At 38.9% G+C, this 22,759-nt stretch overlaps 1 protein-coding gene across 2 annotated transcripts in view; it reads right to left on the bottom strand.

Annotated features, from left to right (window-relative positions):
* Positions 1-13,350: 13,350 nt before the first annotated feature.
* LOC110531318 (tetratricopeptide repeat protein 39B) overlaps positions 13,351-22,759 on the bottom strand; it is a 48,412-nt gene continuing 39,003 nt past the window's right edge. Inside the window, exons 13-19 of one of the 2 annotated variants that reach the window (XM_090185701.1) lie at positions 21,089-21,250; positions 20,712-20,803; positions 20,435-20,555; positions 20,128-20,239; positions 19,223-19,340; positions 18,457-18,573; positions 13,351-14,337 (exon numbers count right to left, since the gene is read on the bottom strand). In XM_090185701.1, coding sequence (XP_090041827.1) covers positions 14,241-14,337; positions 18,457-18,573; positions 19,223-19,340; positions 20,128-20,239; positions 20,435-20,555; positions 20,712-20,803; positions 21,089-21,250 — 819 coding nt within the window. In that variant the 3' untranslated portion in view covers positions 13,351-14,240. Of the gene's footprint in view, positions 14,338-18,456; positions 18,574-19,222; positions 19,341-20,127; positions 20,240-20,434; positions 20,556-20,711; positions 20,804-21,024; positions 21,251-22,759 lie in introns of both variants that reach the window. The other variant, XR_016483498.1, reaches the window with a different exon arrangement.

Genomic DNA, 22,759 nt, shown 5'->3' with positions numbered 1-22,759 from the left:
ATAGTAGTGTATTATATAGTGTACTATATAGTGAAACTCATAGTAGTGTATTATATAGTGAAACCCATAGTAGTGTACTATATAGGGAAACCCATAGTAGTGTATTATATGGTGTACTATATAGGGAAACCCATAGTAGTGTATTATATAGGGAAACCCATAATAGTGCATTATATAGTGTATTATATAGGGAAACCCATAGTAGTGTATTATATAATGTATTATATAGGGAAACCCATAGTAGTGTATTATATAGGGAAACCCATAATAGTGTATTATATAGTGTACTATATAGTGAAACTCATAGTAGTGTATTATATAGTGTACTATATAGTGAAACTCATAGTAGTGTATTATATAGTGAAACTCATAGTAGTGTATTATATAGTGTACTATATAGGGAAACCCATAGTAGTGTATTATATAGTGTACTATATAGGGAAACCCATAGTAGTGTATTATATAGGGAAACCCATAGTAGTGTACTATATAGTGAAACCCATAGTAGTGTATTATATAGTGTACTATATAGTGAAACTCATAGTAGTGTATTATATAGTGTACTATATAGGGAAACCCATAGTAGTGTATTATATAGTGTACTAAATAGGGAATCCCATATTAGAGTATTATATAGGGAAACCCAAAGTAGTGTATTATATAGGGAAACCCATAGTAGCGTACTATATAGTGAAACCCATATTAGTGTATTATATAGTGTACTATATAGGGAAACCCATAGTAGTTTATTATATAGGGAAACACATAGTAGTGTATTATATAGGGAAACCCATAGTAGTGTACTATATAGTGAAACCCATAGTAGGGTATTATATAGTGTACTATATAGTGAAACCCATAGTCGTGTAATATACAGTGAAACCCATAGTAGGGTATTATACAGTGTACTATATAGTGAAACCCATAGTCGTGACCTATATAGTGAAACCCATAGTAGTGTATTATATAGTGTACTATATAGTGTAACCCATAGTAGTGTATTATATAGTGTACTACATAGTGAAACCCATAGTAGTGTATTATATAGGGAAACCCATTGTAGTGTATTATATAGTGTACTATATAGGGAAACCCATAGTAGTGTATTATATAGTGTACTATATAGTGAAACTCATAGTAGTGTATTATATAGTGTACTATATAGGGAAACCCATAGTAGTGTATTATATAGTGAAACCCATAGTAGTGTACTATATAGGGAAACCCATAGTAGTGTATTATATGGTGTACTATATAGGGAAACCCATAGTAGTGTATTATATAGGGAAACCCATAATAGTGCATTATATAGTGTATTATATAGGGAAACCCATAGTAGTGTATTATATAGTGTATTATATAGGGAAACCCATAGTAGTGTATTATATAGGGAAACCCATAATAGTGTATTATATAGTGTACTATATAGTGAAACTCATAGTAGTGTATTATATAGTGTACTATATAGGGAAACCCATAGTAGTGTATTATATAGTGTACTATATAGGGAAACCCATAGTAGTGTATTATATAGGGAAACCCATAGTAGTGTATTATATAGTGTACTATATAGTGAAACTCATAGTAGTGTATTATATAGTGTACTATATAGGGAAACCCATAGTAGTGTATTATATAGTGTACTATATAGGGAAACCCATAGTAGTGTATTATATAGTGAAACTCATAGTAGTGTATTATATAGTGTACTATATAGGGAAACCCATAGTAGTGTATTATATAGTGTACTATATAGGGAAACCCATAGTAGTGTATTATATAGGGAAACCCATAGTAGTGTATTATATAGTGTACTATATAGTGAAACTCATAGTAGTGTATTATATAGTGTACTATATAGGGAAACCCATAGTAGTGTATTATATAGTGTACTAAATAGGGAAACCCATAGTAGTGTATTATATAGGGAAACCCATAGTAGTGTATTATATAGTGTACTATATAGTGAAACTCATAGTAGTGTACTATATAGTGAAACTCATAGTAGTGTATTATATAGTGTACTATATAGGGAAACCCATAGTAGTGTATTATATAGTGTACTAAATAGGGAAACCCATATTAGAGTATTATATAGGGAAACCCAAAGTAGTGTATTATATAGGGAAACCCATAGTAGCGTACTATATAGTGAAACCCATATTAGTGTATTATATAGTGTACTATATAGGGAAACCCATAGTAGTTTATTATATATGGAAACACATAGTAGTGTATTATATAGGGAAACCCATAGTAGTGTACTATATAGTGAAACCCATAGTAGGGTATTATATAGTGTACTATATAGTGAAACCCATAGTCGTGTAATATACAGTGAAACCCATAGTAGGGTATTATACAGTGTACTATATAGTGAAACCCATAGTCGTGTACTATATAGTGAAACCCATAGTAGTGTATTATATAGTGTACTATATAGTGTAACCCATAGTAGTGTATTATATAGCGTACTATATAGTGTAACCCATAGTAGTGTATTATATAGTGTACTACATAGGGAAACCCATTGTAGTGTATTATATAGTGTACTATATAGGGAAACCCATAGTAGTGTATTATATAGTGAAACCGATTGTAGTGTACTATATAGGGAAACCCATAGTAGTGTATTATATAGTGTACTATATAGGGAAACCCATAGTAGTGTATTATATAGTGAAACTCATAGTAGTGTATTATATAGTGTACTATATAGTGAAACTCATAGTAGTGTATTATATAGTGAAACCCATAGTAGTGTACTATATAGGGAAACCCATAGTAGTGTATTATATGGTGTACTATATAGGGAAACCCATAGTAGTGTATTATATAGGGAAACCCATAATAGTGCATTATATAGTGTATTATATAGGGAAACCCATAGTAGTGTATTATATAATGTATTATATAGGGAAACCCATAGTAGTGTATTATATAGGGAAACCCATAATAGTGTATTATATAGTGTACTATATAGTGAAACTCATAGTAGTGTATTATATAGTGTACTATATAGTGAAACTCATAGTAGTGTATTATATAGTGAAACTCATAGTAGTGTATTATATAGTGTACTATATAGGGAAACCCATAGTAGTGTATTATATAGTGTACTATATAGGGAAACCCATAGTAGTGTATTATATAGGGAAACCCATAGTAGTGTACTATATAGTGAAACCCATAGTAGTGTATTATATAGTGTACTATATAGTGAAACTCATAGTAGTGTATTATATAGTGTACTATATAGGGAAACCCATAGTAGTGTATTATATAGTGTACTAAATAGGGAATCCCATATTAGAGTATTATATAGGGAAACCCAAAGTAGTGTATTATATAGGGAAACCCATAGTAGCGTACTATATAGTGAAACCCATATTAGTGTATTATATAGTGTACTATATAGGGAAACCCATAGTAGTTTATTATATAGGGAAACACATAGTAGTGTATTATATAGGGAAACCCATAGTAGTGTACTATATAGTGAAACCCATAGTAGGGTATTATATAGTGTACTATATAGTGAAACCCATAGTCGTGTAATATACAGTGAAACCCATAGTAGGGTATTATACAGTGTACTATATAGTGAAACCCATAGTCGTGACCTATATAGTGAAACCCATAGTAGTGTATTATATAGTGTACTATATAGTGTAACCCATAGTAGTGTATTATATAGTGTACTACATAGTGAAACCCATAGTAGTGTATTATATAGGGAAACCCATTGTAGTGTATTATATAGTGTACTATATAGGGAAACCCATAGTAGTGTATTATATAGTGTACTATATAGTGAAACTCATAGTAGTGTATTATATAGTGTACTATATAGGGAAACCCATAGTAGTGTATTATATAGTGAAACCCATAGTAGTGTACTATATAGGGAAACCCATAGTAGTGTATTATATGGTGTACTATATAGGGAAACCCATAGTAGTGTATTATATAGGGAAACCCATAATAGTGCATTATATAGTGTATTATATAGGGAAACCCATAGTAGTGTATTATATAGTGTATTATATAGGGAAACCCATAGTAGTGTATTATATAGGGAAACCCATAATAGTGTATTATATAGTGTACTATATAGTGAAACTCATAGTAGTGTATTATATAGTGTACTATATAGGGAAACCCATAGTAGTGTATTATATAGTGTACTATATAGGGAAACCCATAGTAGTGTATTATATAGGGAAACCCATAGTAGTGTATTATATAGTGTACTATATAGTGAAACTCATAGTAGTGTATTATATAGTGTACTATATAGGGAAACCCATAGTAGTGTATTATATAGTGTACTATATAGGGAAACCCATAGTAGTGTATTATATAGTGAAACTCATAGTAGTGTATTATATAGTGTACTATATAGGGAAACCCATAGTAGTGTATTATATAGTGTACTATATAGGGAAACCCATAGTAGTGTATTATATAGGGAAACCCATAGTAGTGTATTATATAGTGTACTATATAGTGAAACTCATAGTAGTGTATTATATAGTGTACTATATAGGGAAACCCATAGTAGTGTATTATATAGTGTACTAAATAGGGAAACCCATAGTAGTGTATTATATAGGGAAACCCATAGTAGTGTATTATATAGTGTACTATATAGTGAAACTCATAGTAGTGTACTATATAGTGAAACTCATAGTAGTGTATTATATAGTGTACTATATAGGGAAACCCATAGTAGTGTATTATATAGTGTACTAAATAGGGAAACCCATATTAGAGTATTATATAGGGAAACCCAAAGTAGTGTATTATATAGGGAAACCCATAGTAGCGTACTATATAGTGAAACCCATATTAGTGTATTATATAGTGTACTATATAGGGAAACCCATAGTAGTTTATTATATATGGAAACACATAGTAGTGTATTATATAGGGAAACCCATAGTAGTGTACTATATAGTGAAACCCATAGTAGGGTATTATATAGTGTACTATATAGTGAAACCCATAGTCGTGTAATATACAGTGAAACCCATAGTAGGGTATTATACAGTGTACTATATAGTGAAACCCATAGTCGTGTACTATATAGTGAAACCCATAGTAGTGTATTATATAGTGTACTATATAGTGTAACCCATAGTAGTGTATTATATAGCGTACTATATAGTGTAACCCATAGTAGTGTATTATATAGTGTACTACATAGGGAAACCCATTGTAGTGTATTATATAGTGTACTATATAGGGAAACCCATAGTAGTGTATTATATAGTGTACTATACAGGGAAACTCATAGTAGTGTATGATATAGTGAAACCCATAGTAGTGTATTATATAGTGTACTATATAGGGAAACCCATAGTAGTGTATTATATAGTGAAACTCATAGTAGTGTATTATATAGTGTACTATATAGTGAAACTCATAGTAGTGTATTATATAGCATACTATATAGTATAACCCATAGTAGTGTATTATATAGTGTACTACATATGGAAACCCATAGTAGTGTATTATATAGTGTACTATATCGGGAAACCCATAGTAGTGCATTATATAGTGTACTATATAGTGAAACTCGTAGTAGTGTATTATATAGTGAAACTCATAGTAGTGTATTATATAGTGTACTATATAGTGAAACTCATAGTAGTGTATTATATAGTGTACTATATAGTGAAACTCATAGTAGTGTATTATATAGTGTACTATATAGGGAAACCCATAGTAGTGTATTATATAGTGAAACTCATAGTAGTGTATTATATAGTGTACTATATAGTGAAACTCATAGTAGTGTATTATATAGTGAAACCCATAGTAGTGTACTATATAGGGAAACCCATAGTAGTGTATTATATGGTGTACTATATAGGGAAACCCATAGTAGTGTATTATATAGGGAAACCCATAATAGTGCATTATATAGTGTATTATATAGGGAAACCCATAGTAGTGTATTATATAATGTATTATATAGGGAAACCCATAGTAGTGTATTATATAGGGAAACCCATAATAGTGTATTATATAGTGTACTATATAGTGAAACTCATAGTAGTGTATTATATAGTGTACTATATAGTGAAACTCATAGTAGTGTATTATATAGTGAAACTCATAGTAGTGTATTATATAGTGTACTATATAGGGAAACCCATAGTAGTGTATTATATAGTGTATTATATAGGGAAACCCATAGTAGTGTATTATATAGGGAAACCCATAGTAGTGTACTATATAGTGAAACCCATAGTAGTGTATTATATAGTGTACTATATAGTGAAACTCATAGTAGTGTATTATATAGTGTACTATATAGGGAAACCCATAGTAGTGTATTATATAGTGTACTAAATAGGGAATCCCATATTAGAGTATTATATAGGGAAACCCAAAGTAGTGTATTATATAGGGAAACCCATAGTAGCGTACTATATAGTGAAACCCATATTAGTGTATTATATAGTGTACTATATAGGGAAACCCATAGTAGTTTATTATATAGGGAAACACATAGTAGTGTATTATATAGGGAAACCCATAGTAGTGTACTATATAGTGAAACCCATAGTAGGGTATTATATAGTGTACTATATAGTGAAACCCATAGTCGTGTAATATACAGTGAAACCCATAGTAGGGTATTATACAGTGTACTATATAGTGAAACCCATAGTCGTGACCTATATAGTGAAACCCATAGTAGTGTATTATATAGTGTACTATATAGTGTAACCCATAGTAGTGTATTATATAGTGTACTACATAGTGAAACCCATAGTAGTGTATTATATAGGGAAACCCATTGTAGTGTATTATATAGTGTACTATATAGGGAAACCCATAGTAGTGTATTATATAGTGTACTATATAGTGAAACTCATAGTAGTGTATTATATAGTGTACTATATAGGGAAACCCATAGTAGTGTATTATATAGTGAAACCCATAGTAGTGTACTATATAGGGAAACCCATAGTAGTGTATTATATGGTGTACTATATAGGGAAACCCATAGTAGTGTATTATATAGGGAAACCCATAATAGTGCATTATATAGTGTATTATATAGGGAAACCCATAGTAGTGTATTATATAGTGTATTATATAGGGAAACCCATAGTAGTGTATTATATAGGGAAACCCATAATAGTGTATTATATAGTGTACTATATAGTGAAACTCATAGTAGTGTATTATATAGTGTACTATATAGGGAAACCCATAGTAGTGTATTATATAGTGTACTATATAGGGAAACCCATAGTAGTGTATTATATAGGGAAACCCATAGTAGTGTATTATATAGTGTACTATATAGTGAAACTCATAGTAGTGTATTATATAGTGTACTATATAGGGAAACCCATAGTAGTGTATTATATAGTGTACTATATAGGGAAACCCATAGTAGTGTATTATATAGTGAAACTCATAGTAGTGTATTATATAGTGTACTATATAGGGAAACCCATAGTAGTGTATTATATAGTGTACTATATAGGGAAACCCATAGTAGTGTATTATATAGGGAAACCCATAGTAGTGTATTATATAGTGTACTATATAGTGAAACTCATAGTAGTGTATTATATAGTGTACTATATAGGGAAACCCATAGTAGTGTATTATATAGTGTACTAAATAGGGAAACCCATAGTAGTGTATTATATAGGGAAACCCATAGTAGTGTATTATATAGTGTACTATATAGTGAAACTCATAGTAGTGTACTATATAGTGAAACTCATAGTAGTGTATTATATAGTGTACTATATAGGGAAACCCATAGTAGTGTATTATATAGTGTACTAAATAGGGAAACCCATATTAGAGTATTATATAGGGAAACCCAAAGTAGTGTATTATATAGGGAAACCCATAGTAGCGTACTATATAGTGAAACCCATATTAGTGTATTATATAGTGTACTATATAGGGAAACCCATAGTAGTTTATTATATATGGAAACACATAGTAGTGTATTATATAGGGAAACCCATAGTAGTGTACTATATAGTGAAACCCATAGTAGGGTATTATATAGTGTACTATATAGTGAAACCCATAGTCGTGTAATATACAGTGAAACCCATAGTAGGGTATTATACAGTGTACTATATAGTGAAACCCATAGTCGTGTACTATATAGTGAAACCCATAGTAGTGTATTATATAGTGTACTATATAGTGTAACCCATAGTAGTGTATTATATAGCGTACTATATAGTGTAACCCATAGTAGTGTATTATATAGTGTACTACATAGGGAAACCCATTGTAGTGTATTATATAGTGTACTATATAGGGAAACCCATAGTAGTGTATTATATAGTGTACTATACAGGGAAACTCATAGTAGTGTATGATATAGTGAAACCCATAGTAGTGTATTATATAGTGTACTATATAGGGAAACCCATAGTAGTGTATTATATAGTGAAACTCATAGTAGTGTATTATATAGTGTACTATATAGTGAAACTCATAGTAGTGTATTATATAGCATACTATATAGTATAACCCATAGTAGTGTATTATATAGTGTACTACATATGGAAACCCATAGTAGTGTATTATATAGTGTACTATATCGGGAAACCCATAGTAGTGCATTATATAGTGTACTATATAGTGAAACTCGTAGTAGTGTATTATATAGTGAAACTCATAGTAGTGTATTATATAGTGTACTATATAGTGAAACTCATAGTAGTGTATTATATAGTGTACTATATAGGGAAACTCATAGTAGTGTATTATATAGTGAAACCCATAGTAGTGTATTATATAGTGTACTATATAGGGAAACTCATAGTAGTGTATTATATAGTGTACTATATAGTGAAACTCATAGTAGTGTATTATATAGTGAAACCCATAGTAGTGTACTATATAGGGAAACCCATAGTAGTGTATTATATGGTGTACTATATAGGGAAACCCATAGTAGTGTATTATATAGGGAAACTCATAGTAGTGTATTATATAGTGAAACCCATAGTAGTGTATTATATAGTGTGCTATATAGTGAAACTAATAGTAGTGTATTATATAGTGTACTATATAGTGAAACTCATAGTAGTGTATTATATAGTGTACTATATAGGGAAACTCATAGTAGTGTATTATATAGTGAAACCCATAGTAGTGTACTATATAGTGTACTATATAGGGAAACTCATAGTAGTGTATTATATAGTGTACTATATAGTGAAACTCATAGTAGTGTATTATATAGTGAAACCCATAGTAGTGTACTATATAGGGAAACCCATAGTAGTGTATTATATAGTGTACTATATAGTGAAACTCATAGTAGTGTATTATATAGTGAAACCCATAGTAGTGTATTATATAGGGAAACCCATAGTAGTGTATTATATGGTGTACTATATAGGGAAACCCATAGTATTGTATTATATAGGGATACCCATAATAGTGTATTATATAGTGTATTATATAGGGAAACCCATAGTAGTATATTATATAGTGTATTATATAGGGAAACCCATAGTAGTGTATTATATAGGGAAACCCATAATAGTGTATTATATAGTGTACTATATAGTGAAACTCATAGTAGTGTATTATATAGTGTACTATATAGTGAAACTCATAGTAGTGTATTATATAGTGAAACTCATAGTAGTGTATTATATAGTATACTATATAGGGAAACCCATAGTAGTGTATTATATAGTGTACTATATAGGGAAACCCATAGTAGTGTATTATATAGGGAAACCCATAGTAGTGTATTATATAGTGTACTATATAGGGAAACCCATAGTAGTGTATTATATAGTGAAACTCATAGTAGTGTATTATATAGTGTACTATATAGGGAAACCCATAGTAGTGTATTATATAGTGTACTATATATTGAAACTCATAGTAGTGTATTATATAGTGAAACCCATAGTAGTGTACTATATAGGGAAACCCATAGTAGTGTATTATATGGTGTACTATATAGGGAAACCCATAGTAGTGTATTATATAGGGAAACCCATAGTAGTGTATTATATGGTGTACTATATAGGGAAACCCATAGTAGTGTATTATATAGTGAAACCCATAGTAGTGTACTATATAGGGAAACCCATAGTAGTGTATTATATAGTGTACTATATAGGGAAACCCATTGTAGTGTATTATATAGTGTACTATATAGGGAAACCCATAGTAGTGTATTATATAGTGTATTATATAGGGAAACCCATAGTAGTGTATTATATAGGGAAACCCATAATAGTGTATTATATAGTGTACTATATAGTGAAACTCATAGTAGTGTATTATATAGTGTACTATATAGTGAAACTCATAGTAGTGTATTATATAGTGAAACCCATAATAGTGTACTATATAGTGAAACCCAAAGTAGTGTATTATATAGGGAAACCCATAATAGTGTACTATCTAGTGAAACCCATAGTAGTGTATTATATAGTGAACATGATACCAGTCTCTCTTTGGTTGTGGTGAGAATATATTTATTTATATTCAAATTACACAACTACTAACTAACAGAAATATAGTCTGACAAAACATCTCCACTGCTTTCCTTGAAGTGCTGTTCTATACACCATGTCAGACCTCTAGAAACTCTCTCTATTTGGACAGTGAACCTACACTGACCCCAAAATATATAAACACAACATGTAAAGTGTTGGTCCCATGTTTCATGAGCTGAAATAAAAGATCACAATATATATTTTCCATATGTACAAAAAGCTTATTTCTCTCATATTTTGTGCACAAAATTGTTTATATCTGAAATAGCTGAAATAAAATCTCAGAACTGTTCCATGAGCACAATTATTTTTTCTTCCTCTCCAATGTTGTGCACAAATGTGTTTACATCCCTGTTAGTAAGCGATTCTCCTTTGTGAAGATAATCCATCCACCTGACAGGTGTGGCATAATCAAGAAGCTGATTAAACAGCATGATCATTACACAGGTGCACCTTGTGCTGGGGGCAATAAAAGGCCACTCTAAAATTTGACGTTTTGTGACAACACAATGCCACAGATGTCTCAAGTTGAGGGAGCCTGCAATTGGCATGCTGACTGCAGGAATATCCACCAGAGCTGTTGCCAGAGAATTTAATGTTAATTTCTCTACCATAAGCCGTTGTTTTAGAGAACTTGTCAGTACGTCCAACCGGCATCACAACCGCAGACCACGTGTAACCACGACAACCCAGGACCTCCACATCCGGCTTCTTCGCCTGTGGGATCATCTGAGACCAGCCATCCGGACAGCTGATGAAACGGTGGGTTTTCACAACTGAAGAATTTATGCGCAAACTGTTTGAAACCGCCTCAGGGAAGCTGCGCTATCTGTGACCAACAGATTCATATCTGTATTCCCAGTCACGTGAAATCCATAGATTAGGGTCTAATTAATTTAAATAAATTGACTGATTTCCTAATATAAACTGTAACTCTTTGAAATCGTTGCAAGTTGCGTTTATATTTTTGTTCAGTGTAAACATTTATTTTGGCTCGTCATCAAGCTCGAGGCCCTGGGTCTCAACCCCGCTCTGTGCAACTGGGTACTGGACTTCCTGATGGGCCGCCCCCAGGTGGTGAGGGTAGGCAACAACATCTCCACCCCGCTGATCCTCAACACTGGAGCCCCACAAGGGTGCGTTCTGAGCCCTCTCCTGTACTCCCTGTTCACCCACGACTGCGTGGCCACGCACGCCTCCAACTCAATAATCAAGTTTGCGGACGACACTAGTGGTAGGCTTGATTACCAACAACGACGAGACGGCCTACAGAGAGGAGGTGAGGGCCATCGGAGTGTGGTGTCAGGAAAATAACCTCACACTCAACGTCAACAAAAATAAGGAGATGAACGTGGACTTCAGGAAACAGCAGAGGGAACACCCCCCTATCCACATCAATGGAACAGTAGTGGAGAGGGTAGTAAGTTAAGTTCCTCGGCGTACACATCACGGACAAACTGAATTGGCCCACCCACACAGACAGCATCGTGAAGAAGGCGCAGCATCGCTTCTTCAACCTCAGGAGGCTGAAGAAATTCAGCTTATCACCAAAAACACTTACAAACTTCTAGATGCACAATCGAGAGCATCCTGTCGGGCTGTATCATCGCCTGGTACGGCAACTGCACCGCCCTCAACCGTAAGGCTCTCCAGAGGGTGGTGAGGTCTACACAACGCATCACCGGGGGCAAACTACCTGCCCTCCAGGACACCTACACCACCCGATGTCACAGGAAGGCCATAAAGATCATCAAGGACAACAACCACCTGAGCCACTGCCTGTTCACCCCGCTATCATCCAGAAGGCGAGGTCAGTACAGGTGCATTAAAGCTGGGACCGAGAGACTGAAAAACAGCTTCTATCTCAAGGCCATCAGACTGTTAAACAGCCACCACTAACATTGAGTGGCTGCTGCCAACATACTGACTCAACTCCAGCCACTTTAATAATGTAAAAATTGAATGAGAAAATGTATCACTAGCCACTTTAAACAATGCCACTTCATATAATGTTTACATACCCTTCATTACTCATCTCATATGTATATACTGTACTCGAAACCATCTACTGCATCTTGCCTATGCCGTTCTGTACCATCACTCATCCATATATCTTTATGTACATATTTTTCATTCCTTTACACTTGTGTCTATAAGGTAGTAGTTTTGAAATTGTTAGGTTAGATTACTCGTTGGTTATTACTGCATTGTCGGAACTAGAAGCACAAGCATTTCACTACACACGCATTAACATCTGCTAACCATGTGTATGTGATCAATAACATCTGCTAACCATGTGTATGTGATCAATAACATCTGTTAACCATGTGTATGTGACAAATAACATATGATTTGATTTATACTCCAGCTTTTTGGATTTCTGATCAAATGTTTACTTGTATTTCAGTTAATTTTATGTCCAACAGCAATGAATGGTAAATAATCTATTGTCATTTTAGAGTCACTTTTATAGTAAATAATAATAGAATATGTTTCTAAACACTTCTACATTCATGTGGATGTTCCCATGATTACAGATAACCATGAATAAATGCTAATCTGTCACCATTACCAGTAACAAGGGAGGATAGCATTTTTGCTAATCTCTCACCATTATCAATAACAGGGGAGGTTAGCATTTTTGCTAAAATCTCTCACCATTACCAGTAACAAGGGAGGATGGCATTTTTGCTAATCTCTCACCATTACTAATAACAAGGGAGGTTAGCATTTTTGCTAATCTCTCACCATTACTAATAACAGGTGAGGTTAGCATTTTTTTGGGGGGGGGTGGGGGGGGGTTGTACTATATTTAAACTCATCATTATTCATCCATTAATTTCTATTGGGCACATCATAATACAAAACACAATCAAAACAAACGGCAAATGCATCCAACAAGTTTGTAGTCACACAAGCTTAGTGGTCAATGTGTGCTATGAATATGGTACCAAAAATACTAAACCTTTGACAAAAAAAATGTTATGAACTATAAGTGAATTTATCCAAACAGCCTACTTATCAAACCTTCAAATAGGGATACTAGATACATGAAGCGCATTTCATTTCTGAACGGTAAAAACAGACATGTATGAAAATACCCTCAAATAAAAAGGGGGACATTCTGTCACCTCATAAAAACCTCTTGGATCTCAAATCCAAAACGCTGGAGTATTACGGCGAATTAAACGTTTTAGCTTCACTGTCCAAATAAATACGTAAGGGGAGAGTGTACATCCTTCATACACGTACATAGTCATTATTACCAGACAATATTGTATGTTTTCCATACTATATACAGAACACACATACACTTTCATTAGTACTTGATATTGTGACCAGGGCTGATTGGAAAAACTGTTTAAAAGAGGACATTGTATTATTTCTTTGTACTCCCCGACGAAGGCCATGCAGCCGAAACGTGTCGGATTTTTAAAACTGTAGTTTTGGTGTAAAATCGGTTGTAGTCTGATTGTAGTTGGGCTGTAGTTTTGGTGTAAAATCGGTTGTAGTCTGATTGTAGTTGGGCTGTAGTTTTGGTGTAAAACCGGTTGTAGTCTGATTGTAGTTGGGCTGTAGTTTTGGTGTAAAATCGGTTGTAGTCTGATTGTTGTTGGGCTGTAGTTTTGGTGTAAAATCGATTGTAGTCTGATTGTAGTTGGGCTGTAGTTTTGGTGTAAAATCGATTGTAGTCTGATTGTAGTTGGGCTGTAGTTATGGTGTGCTGACAGGCGATCCCTTGAGACTGTTGAGAGCTGCGTGGATCCGGAAGTGAAGCCTGGACTCCATGGAGTAGTCCTTGTAGTTCAACCTAGTCACACACACACACACACACACACACACACACACACACACACACACACACACACACACACACACACACACACACACACACACACACACACACACACACACACACACACACACACACACACACACACACACACACACACACACACACACAGTATTTTATTACAATATTAGTGTAACTGACAGAAGAACGTGGGTGTCTGTATCTCAGATGGTAGAGGCGGTAAGGTAGCCTAGTGGTTAGAGTGAAGAGGCGGCAGCGTAGCCTAGTGGTTAGAATGTAGAGGCGGCAGGGTAGCCTAGTGGTTAGAGTGTAGAGGCTGTATGGTAGCCTAGTGGTTAGAGTGTAGAGGCTGTATGGTAGCCTAGTGGTTAGAGTGTAGGGACGGTATGGTAGCCTAGTGGTTAGAGTGTAGAGGCGGCAGGGTAGCCTAGTGGTTAGAGTGTAGAGGCGGTAGGGTGTCCTAGTGGTTAGAGTGTAGAGGCGGTAAGGTAGCCTAGTGGTTAGAGTGTAGGGACGGCAGGGTAGCCTAGTGGTTAGAGTGTAGAGGCGGTAGGGTGTCCTAGTGGTTAGAGTGTAGAGGCGGTAAGGTAGCCTAGTGGTTAGAGTGTAGAGGCGGTAAGGTAGCCTAGTGGTTAGAGTGTAGAGGCGGTAGGGTGTCCTAGTGGTTAGAGTGTAGAGGCGGAATGGTAGCCTAGTGGTTAGAGTGTAGAGGCTGTATGGTAGCCTAGTGGTTAGAGTGTAGGGACGGTATGGTAGCCTAGTGGTTAGAGTGTAGAGGCGGCAGGGTAGCCTAGTGGTTAGAGTGTAGAGGCGGCAGCGTAGCCTAGTGGTTAGAGTGTAGAGGTGGTAGGGTAGCCTAGTGGTTAGAGTGTAGAGGTGGCAGGGTAGCCTAGTGGTTAGAGTGTAGAGGTGGCAGGTAGCCTAGGGGTTAGAGTGTAGAGGCGGCAGGGTAGCCTAGTGGTTAGAGTGTAGAGGCGGCAGCGTAGCCTAGTGGTTAGAGTGTAGAGGCAGCAGCGTAGCCTAGTGGTTAGAGTGTAGAGGCGGCAGCGTAGCCTAGTGGTTAGAGTGTAGAGGCGGTATGGTAGCCTAGTGGTTAGAGTGTAGAGGCGGTAGGGTAGCTTAGTGGTTAGAGTGTAGAGGCTGTACGGTAGCCTAGTGGTTAGAGTGTAGAGGCGGCAGGGTAGCCTAGTGGTTAGAGTGTAGAGGAGGTAGGGTAGCCTAGTGGTTAGAGTGTAGGGGCGGCAGGGTAGCCTAGTGGTTAGAGTGTAGGGGCTGCTTGGTGGCCTAGTGGTTAGAGTGTAGGGGCTGCTTGGTGGCCTAGTGGTTAGAGTGTAGAGGCGGTAGGGTGGCCTAGTGTTTAGAGTGTAGAGGCTGCTTGGTGGCCTAGTGGTTAGAGTGTAGAGGCGGTAGGGTGGCCTAGTGGTTAGAGTGTAGGGGCGGCAGGGTAGCCTAGTGGTTAGAGTGTAGGGGCGGTATGGTAGCCTAGTGGTTAGAGTGTAGAGGCTGTATGGTAGCCTAGTGGTTAGAGTGTAGGGGCGGTATGGTAGCCTGACAAGGTAAAAATCTGTCGTTCTGCCCTCTGAACAAGGCAGTTAACCCCACTGTTCCTAGGCCGTCACTGTAAATAATAATTTGTTCTTAACTGACTAGTTAAATAAAGTAGTAACTTCCATATGTCAAACGTATACAGACCGTGGATAGAAGTGTCTGCTAAACGGTATATTACATGTGATCCAGGCTGCGGCCCAAAACGACACCCTGCTCCTTTTTAAATAAGTACTACAACCTATTCTCTATGTAGTGTACTGAATAGGGAGCCATGCAGACAGACTTGTGGTTCTCTATGTACTGAATAGGGAGCCATGCAGACAGACTTGTGGTTCTCTATGTACTGAATAGGGAGCCATGCAGACAGACTTACTTGGCGTTCTCTATGTACTGAATAGGGAGCCATGCAGACAGACTTGTGGTTCTCTATGTACTGAATAGGGAGCCATGCAGACAGACTGGTGGTTCTCTATGTACTGAATAGGGAGCCATGCAGACAGACTTGTGGTTCTCTATGTACTGAATAGGGAGCCATGCAGACAGACGTGGCGTTCTCTATGTACTGAATAGGGAGCCATGCAGACAGACTTGTGGTTCTCTATGTACTGAATAGGGAGCCATGCAGACAGACTTGTGGTTCTCTATGTACTGAATAGGGAGCCATGCAGACAGACTTGTGGTTCTCTATGTACTGAATAGGGAGCCATGCAGACAGACTTGTGGTTCTCTATGTACTGAATAGGGAGCCATGCAGACAGACATGGCGTTCTCTATGTACTGAATAGGGAGCCATGCAGACAGACGTGGCGTTCTCTATGTACTGAATAGGGAGCCATGCAGACAGACTTACTTGGCGTTCTCTATGTACTGAATAGGGAGCCATGCAGACAGACTTGTGGTTCTCTATGTACTGAATAGGGAGCCATGCAGACAGACGTGGCGTTCTCTATGTACTGAATAGGGAGCCATGCAGACAGACTTGTGGTTCTCTATGTACTGAATAGGGAGCCATGCAGACAGACTTGTGGTTCTCTATGTACTGAATAGGGAGCCATGCAGACAGACGTGGCGTTCTCTATGTACTGAATAGGGAGCCATGCAGACAGACTTGTGGTTCTCTATGTACTGAATAGGGAGCCATGCAGACAGACGTGGCGTTCTCTATGTACTGAATAGGGAGCCATGCAGACAGACTTACTTGGCGTTCTCTATGTACTGAATAGGGAGCGATGCAGACAGACTTACTTGGCGTTCTCTATGTACTGAATAGGGAGCCATGCAGACAGACTTGGCGTTCTCTATGTACTGAATAGGGAGCCATGCAGACAGACTTGGCGTTCTCTATGTACTGAATAGGGAGCCATGCAGACAGACGTGGCGTTCTCTATGTACTGAATAGGGAGCCATGCAGACAGACTTGTGGTTCTCTATGTACTGAATAGGGAGCCATGCAGACAGACTTACTTGGCGTTCTCTATGTACTGAATAGGGAGCCATGCAGACAGACTTGTGGTTCTCTATGTACTGAATAGGGAGCCATGCAGACAGACTTACTTGGCGTTCTCTATGTACTGAATAGGGAGCCATGCAGACAGACTTACTTGGCGTTCTCTATGTACTGAATAGGGAGCCATGCAGACAGACGTGGCGTTCTCTATGTACTGAATAGGGAGCCATGCAGACAGACTTGGCGTTCTCTATGTACTGAATAGGGAGCCATGCAGACAGACTTGGTGTTCTCTATGTACTGAATAGGGAGCCAGACAGACTTACTTGGCGTTCTCTATGTACTGAATAGGGAATAGGGAGTCAGACAGACTTACTTGGCGTTCTCTATGTACTGAATAGGGAGCCATGCAGACAGACTTGTGGTTCTCTATGTACTGAATAGGGAGCCAGACAGACTTACTTGGCGTTCTCTATGTACTGAATAGGGAGCCATGCAGACAGACGTGGCGTTCTCTATGTACTGAATAGGGAGCCATGCAGACAGACTTGGCGTTCTCTATGTACTGAATAGGGAGCCATGCAGACAGACATGGCGTTCTCTATGTACTGAATAGGGAGCCATGCAGACAGACATGGCGTTCTCTATGTACTGAATAGGGAGCCATGCAGACAGACTTGGCGTTCTCTATGTACTGAATAGGGAATAGGGAGCCAGACAGACTTACTTGGCGTTCTCTATGTACTGAATAGGGAGCCATGCAGACAGACTTGGCGTTCTCTATGTACTGAATAGGGAGCCATGCAGACAGACGTGGCGTTCTCTATGTACTGAATAGGGAGCCATGCAGACAGACTTGTGGTTCTCTATGTACTGAATAGGGAGCCATGCAGACAGACTTGTGGTTCTCTATGTACTGAATAGGGAGCCATGCAGACAGACTTGTGGTTCTCTATGTACTGAATAGGGAGCCATGCAGACAGACTTGTGGTTCTCTATGTACTGAATAGGGAGCCAGACAGACTTACTTGGCGTTCTCTATGTACTGAATAGGGAGCCAGACAGACTTACTTGGCGTTCTCTATGTACTGAATAGGGAATAGGGAGCCAGACAGACTTACTTGGCGTTCTCTATGTATCGTGTGGCCTTGATGAAGTCCCCCTGTTGTTTGTAGAGTAGACCCAACTCATACAGGGTGAAGGGAATCAGGTAGTGGTCAAATCTGATTCTCCGCTCACTAGGGAAATGGAGAGGGGAGGAGAGAGGAGAGGGGAGAGGAGAGAGGAGAGGATAGAGGAGGAGAGAGGAGGGGGGAGGGGATAGAAGAGAGAGAGAGAGAGAAAGAGGGGAGGGGAGGAGAGCGATGAGGACGGGTATGGAGAGAGGAGGGGTGAGAGGAGGACGGGAGGGGAGGAGGGGTATGGAGAGAGGAGGGGGGAGAGGAGGACGGGAGGGGAGGAGGGGTATGGAGAGAGGAGGGGGGAGAGGAGGGGTGAGGGGAGGAGAGGTATGGAGATAGGAGGGGTGAGGGGAGAGAGGAGGAGAGATAGGGAGAGAGGAGGGGTGAGGGGAGGACGGGAGGGGTATGGAGAGAGGAGGGGTGAGGGGCATCAGATACATGGTCTACACATACTGAGACAGAGAGGTGCTGTTTCGCTCTTATCAAAGATTTACGTGTTTTCTGTCGGGGCGTGTCTCGGTCAAATAAATGATCAATATTTTATTTGGACGGGCAAGCAAGTAGGACAGGCCAATAACGCCTGCCTTGGTGAGGGTTGTATTAACCCCCGCTGTACCAAAACACCTGGACAGAACCTGTGTCATACCTGGACAGAACCTGTGTGGGCGTGTCATACCTGGACAGAACCTGTGTGGGCGTGTCATACCTGGACAGAACCTGTGTGAAGCATAGCTCAGCCTGCAGTAGTCTTCCCAGGTGTTTAAGACAGAGGCCTTTTAACATCTGAACCAGACACTGGTCATCAGGATGGTACTCTGACGGACCTGGGAGGGGGGGGGGGAGAGAGATGGCAGCAGTGTATGTGTCAAGTTTTAGACTGATCCAATGAACCATTGTATTTCTGGTCAAAATGTTGTATCAAGACTGCCCAAATGTGTCTAATTGGTTTATTAAAACATTTTAAAGTTCATAACTGTGCAAGTAGATATCTGTACACTACCGCCTCTACACTCTAACCACTATGCCACCCTGCCGCCTCTACACTCTAACCACTAGGCTACCCTGCCGCCTCTACACTCTAACCACTAGGCTACCCTGCCGCCTCTACACTCTAACCACTAGGCTACCCTGCCGCCTCTACACTCTAACCACTAGGCCACCCTGCCGCCTCTACACTCTAACCACTAGGCCACCCTGTACACTCTCCTCAACAACAGCATGGCATTTATCACTGTAACAGCTACTGTAAATTGGACAGTGCAGTTTGATTAACAAGAAGTTAAGCTTTCTGCCCGAATAAGACATGTCTATCTATGTCTTGGGAAATGTTCTTGTTACTTACAACCTCATGCTAATCACATGCTAATCACATGCGAATCACATGCGAATCACATGCTAATTACATGCTAATCACATACTAATCACTTTAGCACACGTTAGCTCAACCATCCCGCAGGGGGGACCCATCAATCCTGATGAAGTTTTAAAGATGAGTTGTGAATGTGTGTGTGTGTGTGTGTGTGTTTACTGGGATCGTGTGTGTGTGTGTGTGTTTACTGGGATCGTGTGTGTGTGTGTGTTTACTGGGGTCGTGTGTGTGTGTGTGTTTACTGGGGTCGTTGCGTAGCTCCTCCTCTGTCTTCTCTATGGTGATGAGGAGACTCTCTGTGGTGTCTGCTCTCTTCCCTACGATGGTGAAACCATTCCATACATACATCATCTCCTACACACACACACACACACACACACACACACACACACACACACACACACACACACACACACACACAGAGAGAGAGAGAGGGGGGGGGGGGGGGAAGCATCAGAATGGAGAAAAGTCATTAAGTGTGTGTGTGTGTGTTTGTATATCTGTGTGTGTGTGTGTGTGTGTTTGTATATCTGTGTGTGTGTGTGTTACCAGTGCTGGGACCACCAGTTTGACAGGGTTTCTGGCGTTGTATCTTCGTGATTTCCTCACTGCAAACTTCTCAGTAGGTATGGACTTCCCTGCTAGTCTCTGCTTCAGCCCCTCTACCTGCCTACACACACACACACACACACACACAAACATATTCATATTCATAGCCAGAGCCATGAAGATTGGCAATGTATGCCCGGCCAGTGAGCTGCTATGAATGTTTTATGACCTACAATGAGCTGTTATGAATGCTGTCTGTGAACAGTTGTAAGCTCACCTGAACAGCTCGACCACGTTCTCTCCAGTCTTCTTGATCTCCTCTTCAGGCAACATAGAGAGGATAGCAGCCTTCTGGTAGACATAGATGGCCTATAGAGACACATAGGGGTTAGGGGTCAGGGGGGGGTGGTCTCTTCAGGCAACAGAGAGGATAGCAGCCTTCTGGTAGACATATATGGCCTATACACACAGGGGTTAGGGGTCAGGGTGTGTCCCTCTCCAGGGTGTGTATGTGTCCCTCCCTCCCTCTTGGACCAGCAACTCTCCTTACAGAGACATACAGGGGTCAGGGGTCAGGGGTGTCGACCTACCTTGGACCAGCGACTCTCCTTACAGAGACATACAGGGGTCAGGGGTCAGGGGGTGTCGACCTACCTTGGACCAGCGACTCTCCTTACAGAGCAGGTCAGCGTATCTGTATGCCTGCAGCCAGTCCTGAGTGAAGGAGTGACTCCACATCAACTCCCAGTAACACAGGTGGTGAATCTGTCTCCACTGAGACTGGGCTAAGATACACTCCTCAAACTTTAACTGGGCCTGAGGGGGGGGGGGGGAGGTTGAAAGAGTTTGAGAGCGAAAGAGAGAGGTAGAGAGAGACAGATGTCTTATTTCCTGTAGTGATGATAGAAGTTACTATCATTCCAGGGTTTTTCTTTATTTTTGACTATATTCTACATTCTAGAATAATAGTGAAGACAAAACTATAAAATAACACATATCATGTATCATGAATCATGTAGTAGAAGTGTTAAACAAATCAAAGTGTACTTTATATTTTAGATTCTTCAAAGTAGCCACACTTTGCCTTGATGACAGCTTTGCACACTCTTGGCATTCTCTCAACCAGCTTCATGAGGTAGTCACCTGGAATGCATTTCAATTAACAGGTGTGCCTTAACTTCATTTGTGGAATTTATTTCCTTCTTAATGAGTTTGAGCCAATCAGTTGTGCTGTGACAAGGTAGGGGTGGTATACAGAATATAGCCCTATTTGGTAAAAGAGTCCATACTATGGTAAGAACAGCTCAAATAAACAAAGAGAAACGACAGTCCATCATTACTTCAAGACATGAAGGTCAGTCAATCTGGAAAACTTCAAAAATGTTAAAAGTTTCTTCAAGTGCAGTCGGAAAAACCATCAAGCGCTATGATGAAACTGGCTCTCATGAGGACCGCCACAGTAAAGGAAGACCCAGAGTTACCTCTGCTGCAGAGGATACGTTCATTAGAGTTACCTGTCTCTCATGAGGACCGCCACAGCAAAGGAAGACCCAGAGTTACCTCTGCTGCAGAGGATAAGTTCATTAGAGTTACCTGCACCTCAGGTTGCAGCACAACTAAATGCTTCACAGACACATCTCAACATCAACTGTTCAGAGGAGACTGCGTGAATCAGGCCTTCATGGTTGAATTGCTGCAAAGAAACCACTGCTAAAGGACACCAATAAGAAGAAGAGACTTGATTGGGCCAAGAAACACGAGCAATGGACATTAAACCGGTGGAAATCTGTCCTTTGGTCTGATGAGTCCAAATTTGAGATTTTTGGTTCCAACAACCGCCATGTCTTTGTGAGACACAGAGTAGGTGAACGGATGATCTCCATGTGTGGTTCCCACCGTGAAGCATGGAGGAGGTGGTGTGGGGGTGCTTTGCTGGTGACCCTTTCAGTGATTTATGTAGAATTCAAGGCACACTTAACCAGCATGGCTACCACAGCATTCTGCAGTGATACGCCATCCCATCTGATCTGCTCTTAGTGGGACTATCATTTGTTTTTCAATAGGACAATGACCCAACACACCTCCAGGCTGTGTAAGGGCTATTTGACCAAGAAGGAGAGTGATTTAGTGCTGCATCAGATGACCTGGCCTCCAACAATCACCTGACCTCAACCCATTTGAGATGGTTTGGGATGAGTTGGACCGCAGAGTGAAGGAAAAGCAGCCAACAAGTGCTCAGCATGTGTGGAAACTCCTTCAAGACTGTTGGAAAAGCATTCCAGGTGAAGCTGGTTGAGAGAATGCCAAGAGTGTACAAAGCTGTCA

Source organism: Oncorhynchus mykiss, chromosome 9 (genome assembly GCF_057628025.1).
Source record: "Oncorhynchus mykiss isolate SJ-2025 chromosome 9, ASM5762802v1, whole genome shotgun sequence".
NCBI lineage: Eukaryota > Metazoa > Chordata > Actinopteri > Salmoniformes > Salmonidae > Oncorhynchus > Oncorhynchus mykiss.
This window is presented reverse-complemented; position numbering and strand designations above follow the sequence as displayed.